The sequence below is a fragment of the Hyla sarda genome, chromosome 5 (assembly GCF_029499605.1).
Source record: "Hyla sarda isolate aHylSar1 chromosome 5, aHylSar1.hap1, whole genome shotgun sequence".
Taxonomy (NCBI): domain Eukaryota; kingdom Metazoa; phylum Chordata; class Amphibia; order Anura; family Hylidae; genus Hyla; species Hyla sarda.
The window spans coordinates 363,527,566-363,544,091 of NC_079193.1; the positions used below are offsets into that span (position 1 = coordinate 363,527,566).

Below are 16,526 nucleotides of genomic sequence, written 5' to 3' on the forward strand. Positions count from 1 at the left end.
TATAGGGGCAATATTATAGTAGTTCTATTCTTGTATATAGGAGCAGTATCATAGTAGTTATATTCTTGTACATAGGAGCAGTATTATAGTAGTTATATTCTTGTACATAGGAGCGGTATTATAGTAGTTATATTCTTGTATATAGGAGGCAGTATTATAGCAGTTATATTCTTGTACATAGGGGCAGTATTAGGGTAGTTATAGTCTTATATATAGAAAAAAATAATGTAATAGGTATAATGTTGTTCAAAAGAGCAGTGCTATAGTAGTTGGATCACCACAACAACAAATAGTTTGCCAAAGCCTTCACTTGCAAAAGTAACTAATGAGAATCCTCATTTAAAAATGGAAGCGATAAGTTACATAGATCTTATATTACAGGAAGTTATGTTAATCAGTTTCTATGACTCGTGGAGACTTCTCTTTGCACTTATGCCAGGGGGATACCATAAAGTCAACAAATAAAGAGAAAGTCCCTGGTTTTGTCTTTGTTCCGTGTAATATAAGCTGCACATGATTCACAATCAGTTTCAGGAAGATACTTGAAAGCTACACAGTATTCCCACATGAAATAAATTCAGCTCTGTGTCTAGAAAAGACAGGGGACAACTAACATTGGCGCAATGCAGCACCAACATGTGTGGTTAGCCAACTAGTCCTTGCTCCTGAATGAAACATAGAATGTGTCGGCAGATAAGAACCATTTGGCCCATCTAGTCTGCCCAATAATCTGAATCCTATCAATAGTCCCTGGACCTATCTTATATGAAGGATAGCCTTATATCTATCCCTATCTTATACGAAGAACAACCTTATGCCTATCCCTATCTTATATGAAGGATAGCCTTATACCTATCCCTATCTTATATGAAGGATAGCCTTATACCCATCTCTATCTTATATGAAGGATAGCCTTATGCCTATCCCTATCTTATATGAAGGATAGCCTTATACCTATAACTATCTTATATAAAGGCCTTATACCTATCACTACCTTATATGAAGAATAGCCGTATGCCTATCCCTATCTTATATGAAGGATAGCCTTATGCCTATCTCTTTTATAAAGGATAGCCTTATACCTATCCCTATCCCTATCTTATATGAAGGATAGCCTTATACCTATCCCTATCTTATATGAAGGATAGCCTTATACCTATCTCTATCTTATATGAAGAATAGCCTTATGCCTATCCCTATTTTATATGAAGAATAGTCTTATGCCTATCCCTATCTTATATGAAGAATAGCCTTATGCCTATCCCTACCTTATATGAAGCATAGCCTTATGCCTATCCCTACCTTATATGAAGCATAGCCTTATGCCTATCCCTACCTTATATGAAGGATAGCCTTATGTCTATCCCTATCTTATATGAAGGATAGCCTTATACCTATCACTACCTTATATGAAGGATAGTCTTATGCCTATCTCTATCTTTTATAAAGGATAGCCTTATACCTATCCCTATCTAATATGAAGGATAGCCTTATGTCTATCTCTATCTTATATGAAGGATAGCCTTATGCTTATCCCATGCATGCTTAAACTCCTTCACTGTATTTGCAGCGACCACTTCTGCAGGAAGGCTATTCCATGCATCCACTACTCTCTCGGTAAAGTAATACTTCCTGATATTACTGCAGAAACCTTTGCCCCTATAGAAACATGAATGGCAGAGAATGTATCACTAAAGAGTCTTCAGGACCACCTTTCAATTATGGAGACCCTAAAGACCACTGGAGGACTCGACCCCCATTCACTTTAATGGAAGCATTGTAATACTATTATTTCCCTGCATCAAAATAGCATGGGGGTCTAGGACAGTGTTTTCCAACCAGGGTGCTTCCAGCTGTTGCAAAACTACGACTCCCAGCATGCCCGGACAGCCGAAGGCTGTCCGGGCATGCTGGGAGTTGTAGTTTTGCAACAGCTGGGGGCACCCTGGTTGGGAAACACTGGTCTAGGATTACAAAATCACGGCTGCTTTCACGCCACACATATGCATTTCCATATCTGGCATTGCAGCTCAGCTCCCATTCAAGTGAATGGTGCCCGAGTTTCAGTACCACACACCACCCATGGACATGTGTGGCACAATTTTTGTAGAAAGCACTCATGTTTTCTAACCATAAGCAACCCCTTTCCTGAGGGTAACAATTTACTTACATTGTACAGATCGGCAGCCAGCTTCTCTATGTACTGCTTCAGTTTATCTGCGGTTTTCAGGCCGTCCTGGAAGAAACTGAGAAGAAAGACTATCTGTAACGAATGCCACATGACAGTCCGCTCCGACATCGGATGGCGCTTGCACGTACTCCTTATATACACATACGGAGAATGTTTATCAGCTACCCAATGCCTTTCATTTATGTAATTCCACGAATGGCGCAGGATTCGCGCCGTAATAATCCCGGAGATCATACTCACTTGCACTGCGCATGGTAATACTTGATCAGATTCTGCAGGAGGTCCACGCCCTTCTTTGTCTTGATTTCGTTAACTTTAATAAGATACTGTCAGGAGACAAATACAGCAATTAGTAGATAATTGTGGGGTATACATCGCTGCGTATTTGAGGGGGGGGGGCGAGATGATAACTAAATAATCATGGCTGTCTAATTATGTTATTACGAGGCATCTCGCACATTTATGTAGGAGTTATTGTACTGAACTCTAATGTGTATTTACATGAGCCGGTATAAACCTTTAATGTATCGATAAAAATCATATCAAATAAAACCTTACACATAGCAATGCTGTTAAAGGGGAGCTCCGGTACCTAAGTACTTTTCACCTATTCACAGGATCCCATGTATTGGAGATAAGCGTCTGATCGTGGGGGGGTCTGACCGCCAGTACTCCTGCTCGGCACCCAAGCTCTCTACGTGCACGGATTACTGTCGACCTCCGCACGAATCGGTGGCAGACACATCCCTCCATGTATTTCTATGGGAGGGGTGGAAATACAGCGTCCATGTGGATAGATACTTAGGTACTGGAGTTCCCCTTTAAAGGGTTACTCCGCTACCCAGCGCCCGGAACATTATGTTCACGCCCGCCCCCTCGTGGACATCACGCCCCGTCATGTGACGTCACGTCCCGCCCCCTCAATGCAAGTCTATGGGAGGGGGCGTGACGGCCGTCCCGCCTCCTTCCCATAGACTTTCATTGAAGGGGCAGGCTGTGACGTCACGAGGGGGCGGGTGTGAACACGAAAGCCCGCACACAGCGTTCGGAACTCAATGTTAAAGGGATACTCCGCCCCTAGACATCTTATCCCTTCTCCAAAGGACCCCCCACGATCTCCGGCATATATGTTCAGAACGCCGGCTGTGCTTGGCTGCGGTCGTGGTCGTCAAGCCCCCTCAATTAATGCGTATGGGAGGGGGCGTGATGACGGCTGTGGTCGCTCGTAAACCGGCACGGAGCGGAGTTTGCACGGTGCAGCTGATTACTTGGGTGCCGGGCCGGAGATTGTAGGGGTCTTAGCGGCCGGACGCCTTGTGATCAGCCATTTTATCTCCTATCCTTTGGATAGGAGATAAGCTGTATAAAGGCAGAGTACCCCTATAAAGGTTTCCCCTGCTCACACGATAGAGGAAACCCTCGATGCTCGAGGGGGGAGTCAATCCGTTGGGGCTCCCACTGACCACAATAATGGAGGTCAAATGTCCCCCCTGAGAGAATAGAGGGCAGTGTGCATGCTTGGCCATTGCTCCATTTATATATGTATGTATATATATATATATATATATATATATATATATAGATAGATAGATAGATAGATAGATAGATAGATAGATAGATATATGGAGCAGTGGTTCCAGTTTGCCTCCAGCTGTTACAAAACTACAACTCCCAGCATGCACGGGGAGCCTTTGGCCTAACAGAACAGTAAGTCACAGATTAGTCTTAGGCCTAGTGGCCAGAATGAAAACTGCGAGATTTTGTGAAAATTTTAAAATATAGTTAATACAATGAGAAAACATCACCAAAAATTCTTTAAAAATCTGGTTGACATGAACTTGATTGAAACAATAGATGAATTTCTGAAGACATTCCCTCTAAATATGAATTAAACCGATATGTATTTGCAGCATAAAAGGACTTTGCATATTTAAAATTCACATTCATGTGCAGAATGTCTATGCAGTGTGTGGATGGAGTTTCGACAAATACTGTTTGCATTTGGTGTGGATTTTAGTGTGGGAAAAGCTGCAGCTTTTGCACTTTATGTGACTAAACCCTACAGATTTTTATTGTTCAGGTGCCTCCAGCTGTTGCAAAACTACAACACCCAGCATGCCCAGACAGCCAACGGCTGTCCGGGTATGCTGGGAGTTGTAGTTTTGCAACAGCTGGAGTCACGCTGGTTGGGAAACAATGCAGTGGAGGGTATTACTGGTTCGGATTTCTGCAGCATGTCTACGTACCGGCTGCCCAATACAGGGGAAGTTACAATCTATCTGCACTGCTGCTGTTAATCTATAGGGGTCATGTAGTGGCAGTATTACAAATCTCACCTCGCACATCTGTAATTGGAACAGTCTCCTCTCTTTCTCCATCTCTTCGGCGATCTCTGCCCCCGTTATCTCCGTCCGGATCATCCCATGTTGTTTTGCGTGCTCCCTTTTCTCCTTCTCAATTTTTGTGCTAAAATAAATTTAAATATGGAAACAAGGAAAAAAACTTCCTGATAAGTGTGCCTAAATAAATAAACAAACACATTTTGTACTAAATGAATAAATAAATACATAAAAACAAATATATGCCAACAAAGAAAAAGCTTCCTGATAGATGTGCTTAAATAAATAAACACAATTTGTACGAAATGAATGAATAAATAAATAAATAAATCCATTAATAAATAAATACATTGTTCTTAGATGTGCTTAAATAAACACATTTTGTACTAACATAAATAAATACTGTATATCCCGGCGTATAAGACGGCTTTTTAACCCCGAATTTTCTTCTGAAAAGTCGGGGGTCGTCTTTTACGCCGGGTATTGAGGTCCGGGATAGGAAAATTTCTGAGCAAGTAAAAACTAATACTGTATATTAAAAACCAGGGTGCCTCCAGCTGTTGCAAAACTACAACTCCCAGCACGGCAAAGGCTGTCCGGGCATGCTGGGAGTTGTAGTTTTACAACAGCTGGAGCCCCCCTGGTCTTTAGTATACAGTATTAGTTTTTAGCTGCTCTGGCCAGCCCCCGCCTGCAGCCACACACGGGAGCCGGCCCGGGCAGATAATCATAGGTATTCCTATGCCGGACATCCCTGTGTCCCGAAAAATCTTTTCGGGACATAAGGATGTCCACCGGTCACTTACCATTCCCCGGCGGCGCGCGTCCTCCTGCGATCCTCCTTCGGTCCGGTCCTCCGTCTCTATGGTTAACGCACGGGACGTCACTGACGTCCCGTGCCTACAACCATAGAGGCAGAGGAGCGCAGGACCAGGAGGACGTGCGCCGACCGGGGCCTGGTGAGTGACCGGCTGTGCTATCTTAAGTGATCCGATCACCGCTCCCCGGTCCCGGCACCTACTGCTATTGTCCATGGGCCATAGCAGTAGATGGTGACTCGGGCCGGAGGAGCGGTGATCGGAACACTGTGGGGGCAGTACAGACAAACAGCCTGCAGCCATACACTGTATATGGCTGGAAGCTGTATGTCTGTTGGGGGGAGCTGCCTACTATTGTGGGGGGGAGCTGCCTACAAATGTGGGGGGAGCTGCCTACAAATGTGGGGGGAGCTGCCTACAAATGTGAGGGGAGCTGCCTACTATTGTGAGGGAAATGCTGACCTAATGTGGGGGAATTGCCTACAAATGTGGGGGGAGCTGCGTACTATTGTGGGGGAACTGCTGACCTAATGTGGGGGGGAGCTGCCTACAAATGTGGGGGAGCTGCCTACAAATGTGGGGTAACTTCCGACCTATTGTGGGGGAACTGCTGACCTAATGTTGGGGGTGCTGCCTACAAATGTGGGGGGAGCTGCCTACTAATGTGGGGGAGCTGCCTACTAATGTGGGGGAGCTGCCTACTAATGTGGGGGAGCTGCCTACTAATGTGGGGGAGCTGCTGACCTAATGTTGGGGGTGCTGCCTACAAATGTGGGGGGAGCTGCCTACTATTGTGGGGGAACTGCCTACTATTGTGGGGGAAATGCTGACCTAATGTGGGGGAACTGCCTACAAATGTGGGGGAACTGCCTACAAATGTGGGGGAACTGGCAACCTAATGTGGGGGAACTGGCAACCTAATGTGGGGGAACTGGCAACCTAATGTGGGGGAACTGGCAACCTAATGTGGGGGAACTGGCAACCTAATGTGGGGGAACTGGCAACCTAATGTGGGGGAACTGGCAACCTAATGTGGGGGAACTGGCAACCTAATGTGGGGGAACTGGCAACCTAATGTGGGGGAACTGGCAACCTAATGTGGGGGAACTGGCAACCTAATGTGGGGGAACTGGCAACCTAATGTGGGGGAACTGGCAACCTAATGTGGGGGAACTGGCAACCTAATGTGGGGGAACTGGCAACCTAATGTGGGGGAACTGGCAACCTAATGTGGGGGAACTGGCAACCTAATGTGGGGGAACTGGCAACCTAATGTGGGGGAACTGGCAACCTAATGTGGGGGAACTGGCAACCTAATGTGGGGGAACTGGCAACCTAATGTGGGGGAACTGGCAACCTAATGTGGGGGAACTGGCAACCTAATGTGGGGGAACTGGCAACCTAATGTGGGGGAACTGGCAACCTAATGTGGGGGAACTGGCAACCTAATGTGGGGGAACTGGCAACCTAATGTGGGGGAACTGGCAACCTAATGTGGGGGAACTGGCAACCTAATGTGGGGGAACTGGCAACCTAATGTGGGGGAACTGGCAACCTAATGTGGGGGAACTGGCAACCTAATGTGGGGGAACTGGCAACCTAATGTGGGGGAACTGGCAACCTAATGTGGGGGAACTGGCAACCTAATGTGGGGGAACTGGCAACCTAATGTGGGGGAACTGGCAACCTAATGTGGGGGAACTGGCAACCTAATGTGGGGGAACTGGCAACCTAATGTGGGGGAACTGGCAACCTAATGTGGGGGAACTGGCAACCTAATGTGGGGGAACTGGCAACCTAATGTGGGGGAACTGGCAACCTAATGTGGGGGAACTGGCAACCTAATGTGGGGGAACTGGCAACCTAATGTGGGGGAACTGGCAACCTAATGTGGGGGAACTGGCAACCTAATGTGGGGGAACTGGCAACCTAATGTGGGGGAACTGGCAACCTAATGTGGGGGAACTGGCAACCTAATGTGGGGGAACTGGCAACCTAATGTGGGGGAACTGGCAACCTAATGTGGGGGAACTGGCAACCTAATGTGGGGGAACTGGCAACCTAATGTGGGGGAACTGGCAACCTAATGTGGGGGAACTGGCAACCTAATGTGGGGGAACTGGCAACCTAATGTGGGGGAACTGGCAACCTAATGTGGGGGAACTGGCAACCTAATGTGGGGGAACTGGCAACCTAATGTGGGGGAACTGGCAACCTAATGTGGGGGAACTGGCAACCTAATGTGGGGGAACTGGCAACCTAATGTGGGGGAACTGGCAACCTAATGTGGGGGAACTGGCAACCTAATGTGGGGGAACTGGCAACCTAATGTGGGGGAACTGGCAACCTAATGTGGGGGAACTGGCAACCTAATGTGGGGGAACTGGCAACCTAATGTGGGGGAACTGGCAACCTAATGTGGGGGAACTGGCAACCTAATGTGGGGGAACTGGCAACCTAATGTGGGGGAACTGGCAACCTAATGTGGGGGAACTGGCAACCTAATGTGGGGGAACTGGCAACCTAATGTGGGGGAACTGGCAACCTAATGTGGGGGAACTGGCAACCTAATGTGGGGGAACTGGCAACCTAATGTGGGGGAACTGGCAACCTAATGTGGGGGAACTGGCAACCTAATGTGGGGGAACTGGCAACCTAATGTGGGGGAACTGGCAACCTAATGTGGGGGAACTGGCAACCTAATGTGGGGGAACTGGCAACCTAATGTGGGGGAACTGGCAACCTAATGTGGGGGAACTGGCAACCTAATGTGGGGGAACTGGCAACCTAAAGTGGGGGAACTGGCAACCTAAAGTGGGGGAACTGGCAACCTAAAGTGGGGGAACTGGCAACCTAAAGTGGGGGAACTGGCAACCTAAAGTGGGGGAACTGGCAACCTAAAGTGGGGGAACTGGCAACCTAAAGTGGGGGAACTGGCAACCTAAAGTGGGGGAACTGGCAACCTAATGTGGGGGAACTGGCAACCTAATGTGGGGGAACTGGCAACCTAATGTGGGGGAACTGGCAACCTAATGTGGGGGAACTGGCAACCTAATGTGGGGGAACTGGCAACCTAATGTGGGGGAACTGGCAACCTAATGTGGGGGAACTGGCAACCTAATGTGGGGGAACTGGCAACCTAATGTGGGGGAACTGGCAACCTAATGTGGGGGAACTGGCAACCTAATGTGGGGGAACTGGCAACCTAATGTGGGGGAACTGGCAACCTAATGTGGGGGAACTGGCAACCTAATGTGGGGGAACTGGCAACCTAATGTGGGGGAACTGGCAACCTAATGTGGGGGAACTGGCAACCTAATGTGGGGGAACTGGCAACCTAATGTGGGGGAACTGGCAACCTAATGTGGGGGAACTGGCAACCTAATGTGGGGGAACTGGCAACCTAATGTGGGGGAACTGGCAACCTAATGTGGGGGAACTGGCAACCTAATGTGGGGGAACTGGCAACCTAATGTGGGGGAACTGGCAACCTAATGTGGGGGAACTGGCAACCTAATGTGGGGGAACTGGCAACCTAATGTGGGGGAACTGGCAACCTAATGTGGGGGAACTGGCAACCTAATGTGGGGGAACTGGCAACCTAATGTGGGGGAACTGGCAACCTAATGTGGGGGAACTGGCAACCTAATGTGGGGGAACTGGCAACCTAATGTGGGGGAACTGGCAACCTAATGTGGGGGAACTGGCAACCTAATGTGGGGGGAACTGGCAACCTAATGTGGGGGAACTGGCAACCTAATGTGGGGGAACTGGCAACCTAATGTGGGGGAACTGGCAACCTAATGTGGGGGAACTGGCAACCTAATGTGGGGGAACTGGCAACCTAATGTGGGGGGAACTATACTGCCTACCTAATGTGGGGGGAACTATACTGCCTACCTAATGTGGGGGAAACTATACTGCCTACCTAATGTGGGGGAACTATACTGCCTACCTAATGTGGGGGGGAACAAGGTACCGTACATCGCGGTAGAAGGGGTAGTCTTATATGGCGAGTATATCCCAAACTCTATATTTTAACTGTAAAAGTTGGGGGTCGTCTTATACGCCAAGTCGTCTTATACGCCGGCATATACGGTAAAATAAATGAATAAATAAATAAATACAAATAGTAAAAACTTCCTAATAATTGTGCTTAAATAAACACATTTTGCACTAAATTAATAACTAAACAAATAAAAATATAAAATAAATACATACATTTACATATATATATATATATACACATATAGTTTGAAATGGCTCCATAGGAGCAGAAACGTTGCTTTACTGTAGATGAGAAAATAATTTATATTTTTTGGAGTGCTGCTTCCCTGGTATTATATATATATATATATATATATATATATGACGACAAGGAAAAAGCTTCCTGATAACTGCACAGGATACAGCCCTGTTCTCCAACCAGCATCAAAACTACAACTCTCAACATGCCATGAAAGCATGTGGCTATCAGGGCATGCTGGGAGTTTTAGCTGGAGAGCAATGGGATAACCAGGGGTATCCTAGAACACCCCATCCTGAAATACAGGACTAAAAATGCCAAATGCAACCATCAGGCTTCACAGAGACCGATCATTATGTAACCATTCCTGCACCATGACAGTGACCACACATCCTGCACACAGTCAGTTCCTCAGTAACGCCGACAGAACTTACAATTTGGTTTCATAATCTTTCCAGGCTTTGTCAAATGGCTTTTTCAGGTCCTTGAAAAGAGGAGAAAACACAAAACCACATAGTGTGAAAAAAGTAAAAAAAACATGACTGAATATATAGAGTGCATTTTGGAACATTATGCCTTTACAGCAGAATAGTGAGTGCAGCTCTGAAGTACAATACAAGATGAAGTATGTGTTTACAGTGAGCACAATCTGGGCACAAAGCCAACATTCCCACCACTCACTGCAAAACTAAAACTTCCAGCATGCTGGGAGTTGTAGTTTTGCAACAGCCGGAGACACTTAGGTTGGGTGATAAATTATAATTGGTGGGGGTCTGACTACTGGGACCCCCAATGATCACGGCTCCCAGTGGAGAGCACTATAAGCTCATGTAAGGGTCTATTCACACGGCAGAATTTCCACTTTTGGAATTCCGCCTCAAATTAAAGCCCATAGACTTCTATGGGATTCCACACTCCCATTCACACTTCTGAATTCCCGCAAGCGGAAATTCAGAAGTGTGAATGGGAGTGCGGAATCCCATAGAAGTCTATGGGCGTTAATTTAAGGCAGAATTCTGCAAGCGGAAATTCAGAAGTGTGAATGGGAGTGCGGAATCCCATAGAAGTCTATGGGCGTTAATTTAAGGCAGAATTCTGCAAGCGGAAATTCAGAAGTGTGAATGTGAGTGAAAAATCCCATAGAAGTCTATGGGCTTTAATTTGAAGCGCAATTCCGCAAGAGGAAATTCAGAAGTGTGAATGGGAGTGCGGAATCCCATAGAAGTCTATGGGCTTTAATTTGAGGCGGAATTCTGCAAGCGGAAATTTAGAAGCGAGAATGGGAGTGCAAAATCCTATAGAAGTCTATGGGCGTTAAATTGAGGCAGAATTTTGCAAGCGGAAATTAAGAAGTTCTAGGCTAGGTTCTCACTACGAAATCTCCTGGAAGAAAATTTCCTCCCAAAGATTCCGAGTGCGGCCAGACTGCAATGTGTTCCGCGAGTATTTCCGCTTGAAGAATGAGCACCACCATTCCTCAGGCGGAAATTTTAAAGTGGATTTTCCGTTCACAAATTCCGCTTCACAAATTCCTAAGTGTGAATTTGTGATCGGAAACCCATTCACTATACTATACATTTTAGTAAGCAGAATTTCTGCCTGCAATTTTAAAGCGGAATTGCAGGAGGAAATTCCGTAGTGTGAACCTAGCCTAAGAGAGTTGTCAACATTGCTCAGAAAGATTTCACACAGTAGAACGCTGCATGCAGCTCTGAGTAGGACTAAAGGAGATTGCAAATGAAAAAAAAGGTCTAACATACAAATGCAGTGCACAGGTAAGTGTGCATTCACACCACGTTTTTGCAATATAGATCCCGTATCAGGTTTTTGTTGAAAAACGGATTCCTCAAAACCTGACTAAACTGTATCAAAACGTGTGTACAAATTTCAACCCGTATACGGTTTGCAAAATGATCTCCGGTTGCATCCGTTTTTGTTAGAAAAAAAACATATACATTTTTTACTTTTCACTCCATTTTGAATAAAGTTTCACTTGTTTGATTGAAATTCCAAGAAAAAAAACTGTGCAAAGTAAAAAAAAAAACGTATTGTGAAAACCGGATGGAACCGTATGCACATACGGTTCTGTACCGTTCCCATTGACTCCCATGTTAAAAAAAAAACGTATACGGTTTAATACAGTTTTTCACCCGGACCAAAAACCGTGGTAGGCTACGGTTTTGGGTACGGGAAAAAAAACCTGACAAAACCGTACAGGATGCAAAACAGACACAACCTGATGCATCTTTTGGCGTACGGTTTTCAATGGAGAGTCAACGCATACGGTTTTCAATACGGTTCCGTACGGTTTTCACATTGAAACCGTATACGGGAATTGTATTGCAAAAACGTGGTGTGACTGCAGCCTAACATGTAATGTGTAGAATGCCACACAGATGCTGTTTTTATCTCTACTTACCCCCTTCACTCCTTTCAGGTCACCTTTAAGAAGTGAATCCAGTGTAAAGATGACATTGTGGCTTAATCCCTGGAGCTAGAACAAACATCAAAAGAAGAACAAATCTGATAAAGAACATTTCCATCTAAAACATAAATATATTCTCATATGTGACAACCAGATATAATACTATATACACCGCACCTGCATGTCATGATCTTATCCCCGTCTTGTCAAACCCATCATTATACTGACAACAAGTTTTGCAACTTGCTATACTCAGTTTAATATTTTCTAAATCTCTGCTTGCTGTCAGTGACCTGAAACCATCCAGCGGTTGAAAAACTTTACAGTCCTAATACTTCTCACAACTGAGGGTCTGTTACAATTGAATCCAGTCTAGACAAGCTTCTATAAGCCATGTAGTCTGATACATTTTACCTGTACTGAAACATTGTAGCAAACGTTCAGCACAAGATAAGATATTTTTTATTTATTTTTTGCTCACAGGGGATTGTCTAGACTGGATTTTTTTCTTATAAAATTTTACATATATGACTTTTCCTTTGGAGAGGAGAAGAAGAACTATCGGCCATGTTGAATTTCCTTCTCGATATTTTTATTTTTAAAGAGGTATTCTGGCTTTATACATCTTATCCCCTATCCAAAGGATAGAGTATAAGATGTATGATCGCAGGGGTCCCGCCGCTGGGACCTCCGTGATCTCTGTGTAGCCCCCGGCATTCTGTGCCGAATGCTGCCTCCAAGACAGAGACATGACATCATGGCCACGCCCCCTCTATTATGTTGAGGCTGCATTGAGATCGCGGGGTTCCCAGCAGTGGGACCCCTGCGATCATACATCTTATCCCCTATCCTTTGGATAGTTGCTCAAAGCTGGAATACAGTGGTCCCTCAACATACGATGGTAATCCGTTCCAAATGAACCATTGTTTGTTGAAACCATCATATGTTGAGGGATCCGTGCAATGTAAAGTATAGAAAGTTGTACTCACCTGTCCCCGCTGCTCCGGACCATCACAGCTGCCCTGGATGTCGCCCTCCATCGTTGTCGCCGCGTCCCCGTGGTGTCCCCGACACTCCGGACGTCTCTGCTTCTCCGGGATCGTCGCTCTCACGTCGCCGCCATCACGTCACTACGCACGCCGCTCCTATTGGATGACGGGACGGCGTGCGTGGTGACGTGATGACGACGATGGAGAGCGCCGGCGGTGCAGGGGATCCTGAAGAGGACGCACCGGAGCCCCGAGGACAAGTAGGAGACCATCACCGGAGCACACGGGGCACCGTAAACGGCTATCCGGTGGCAGCTGAAGCAGTCTGCGCTGCCGGATAGCTGTTTATGCGATGGCCCCGACATACAAAAGCATCGTATGTTGATGCTGCCTCTGAGAGCCCATCGCATGTTGAAATTATCGTATGTTGGGGCCATCGTAGGTCGGGGGGGGGTCACTGTACCCCTTTAAGGGTGATAAGCCCCCACTATGAGTCAGACAGATGCTTATTCTGCTCTTATTGAAAACACAGGTATGCTCAGCTGAATTGAGTGTACACGTGTATGAGGAGGGCAGGAGAAACAGCAGTCAACCAAACAAGTGTTCAGATATCTGTAATTAAAGGTGCAAGGCTCTGTGGCTGTTCAGCATTAGAAAAACTGCACCACACCTGTATGCGGCATTGCAGCTCAGTTCCATAGAAGTGAATGGAGCCAGCGATGACACTACACTTAACCTGAGGACAAGAATGGCATTTGTTGTGGAAGAAAGCAGCCTATATTTTTCTAATCCCTGATACAAGGGTTATTTTCCAAAATTGTTATTTGTCTGGTTAGGTCAGTGTTTTCCAACTAGGTTGCTTCCAGCTGTTGCAAACCTACAACTCCCAGCATGCTGGGAGTTGTAGTTTTGCAACAGCCGGACACACCCTGGTTGGGTGATAAACTGTAATTGGTGGAAGATAACTGAGTGCAGTACTTTTCTATCTCCATCAGATGGCAGTGCATGTGCTATACCAGTGTTTCCCAACCAGGGTGCCTCCAGCTGTTGCAAAACTACAACTCCCAGCATGCCCGGAGAGCCGAAGGCTGGAGGCACCCTGGTTTGGAAACACTGTGCTATACTGTCATTTAGAGCTGGGTGGTATGACCAAATATGTGTATCACAGTATTTTTGTAACTTATGGCGGTTCCACGGTATATAACGGTATTTCTTCCCTCCCCCCCCCCCGCAAGCGCTGTTCTGCCCCCCCCCCCAAATCATGTTACCCTGCAACGCTGTTCTGCTCCCCCCCAAATCATGTTACCCGCCAGCGCTGTTCTGCTCCCCCCCCAAATCATGTTACCCGCCAGCGCTGTTCTACTCCCACCCTATAAATTATCAGCCCAGCAGGGTACTACTCACATATATCACCCGCAAGCACTGCCCTCCTCCTCTTTGTTGGGGGTCGCTGGCGCTGGAACTCTATACTGTACGCCAGTGGTCTCCAACCTGCAGAGCTCCAGATGTTGCAAAACTACAACTCCCAGCATGCCCGGACAGCCAATGGCTGTCCGGGCATGCTGGGAGTTGTAGTTTTGCAACAGCTGGAGGGCCGCAGGTTTGAGACCACTGCTGTGCGCTGTATCCCTATGCCTGGGCTGCAAAAGATAAAGAAAAACTTTAACTTACCTATGTCGGCCTCACGCTGTTCCTTGGGACTGGAACGTTGGACAGCCGTCAGCCTATCACCGACCGCAGCGATGTCACGCCCTGGCCAGTGATAGGTTAAACGCACGTAAGAAGCCGGCCAGAGCTCCTTACATGACAGTGGGCTTAGCCTATCGCTGGCCGGGGCTGATTTGGTGGGGGGAAGCAGAACAGCGCTGGCAGGTAACATGATTTGGTGGGGGGGGGGAGCAGAACAGCGCTGGCAGGTAACATGATTTGATGGGGGGGAGCAGAACAGCGCTGGCAGGTAACATGATTTGGTGGGGGGGGGAGCAGAACAGCGCTGGCAGGTAACATGATTTGGTGGGGGGAAGCAGAACAGCGCTGGCAGGTAACATGATTTGGTGGGGGGGGGGGAGCAGAACAGCGCTGGCGGGTCACATATGATAAGTTCCCCGATGTGGGGACAGCGCTGCGCTGGGCTGATAATTCATTAATTCCCAAGGGGGAGGGGCCCAACCGGTATTGCGGTATGGGAAAAATCCATTTAGTGCAGCACAAAAATTTGTATGAGTACAATAGCGCCCTCTAGTTCAGCTTTGATAGGAAGTCCGACATACGCACTTTATTTCAACATAACCCGCTTCCCTTTAAACACACGACTGACTAGTGTTAAGTGGTAACCCGAGACGTGTTCCCCTAACCACTTACCAGGTTCTTGAGGAGCGTTGACAGCTCCTTGGTGAGAGTGGAAAACTTCACGAAGGCGGTGCCCAGATCTGCGTTATCGCGGCTTAAAAAATTGCTGCCGAATTTATCTAAAGCCTGTGCGTAGGTCTCCTCGTTCTGGACATGATCTGAAGAAGAAATAAGGAGAACGTCTTTAAAGTGTACCCGTCAGATCCCCCAAAAAAATTTTTTTTTTTTTAATATACAGTAACCCCCGACCTACGGGGGCATCGCATTAACTGCTATCCGACAGTGCAAAATGCTTAAGCTGCTGTCGGATAGCAGTTTAAGCATCCCTGGCAGGTTCGCTTACCTATTCCCGCTGCTCCGGGTCCACTTCGCGATCCTCCGGTGTCTTGCGCATCTTCTCCAGGGTCCGGGCCTCGCTTTCCGGCGTCGTTATTACGTCACTACGCACGCCGTGCCGGCGCAGCAGCGTAATAACGTCACCAGAAAGCGAGGATCGGACCCTGCAGAAGATGCGGAAGAAGCCGGAGGATCGCGAAGAAGACACCGGAGCAGCGGGACAGCATCGGGAGCCCCTTGGACAGAATCGGGAGTGGTGAGGACCTGGTCCGGAGCGACGGGGACAGGTGAGTACAGCTTCCTATACTTTACATTGAACGGATCCCTCAACATACGATGGATTCGACAAACGATGGGTCGTTTGGAAGGAATTACCATCGTATGTTGAGGGACCACTGTATCACTCAGTACCTAATCCTGACCATGTACATCTCATTTTTATGTGTCTAGCACCTTTATTTATTTTTTATTACACTTAATTTAGCTCAATAGTCTGAATTCCTCTCAATGGGAGGGGGCGTGGCCTCACTGTGCAGGTCTCCGCCCCCTCCCTTAGTATGCTGTCTGCTCACATCTCCCCTAGCATTAGCAAAACTACAACTCCCAGCTTGTCCTCACTTACAGTAGCGGGACACAAGCTGACAGTGGGAGGATTTTTCCTCCAGGTATGAGCCCTGCGCTCAGAGCTGTCAATCAAGGAAGTGTGTCCATGACATAGGTGATGACACATGGACACAGCAGGACTAGTATGTGTCCAAGCAGGCAGGGGGGGCAGTTTGACTGGCTTTTTCAGTATGAAATATTGAAAATTTTCTAATGAAAGCAATTGCAAA

The 16,526-nt window shown here is 47.0% G+C and overlaps 1 protein-coding gene across 7 annotated transcripts in view; it reads right to left on the minus strand.

The window, feature by feature from the left end:
* Positions 1-16,526, minus strand: part of ASAP1 (ArfGAP with SH3 domain, ankyrin repeat and PH domain 1) — a 389,691-nt gene that overhangs the window by 87,646 nt on the left and 285,519 nt on the right. For all 7 annotated transcript variants that reach the window (XM_056522758.1, XM_056522762.1, XM_056522756.1 and 4 more), the window contains 6 exons: positions 15,370-15,515; positions 12,014-12,088; positions 10,029-10,078; positions 4,528-4,657; positions 2,432-2,517; positions 2,171-2,246 (listed from right to left, as the gene is read on the minus strand). In XM_056522758.1, the coding sequence (XP_056378733.1) occupies positions 2,171-2,246; positions 2,432-2,517; positions 4,528-4,657; positions 10,029-10,078; positions 12,014-12,088; positions 15,370-15,515 (563 nt within the window). The remainder of the gene's footprint in view (positions 1-2,170; positions 2,247-2,431; positions 2,518-4,527; positions 4,658-10,028; positions 10,079-12,013; positions 12,089-15,369; positions 15,516-16,526) is intronic.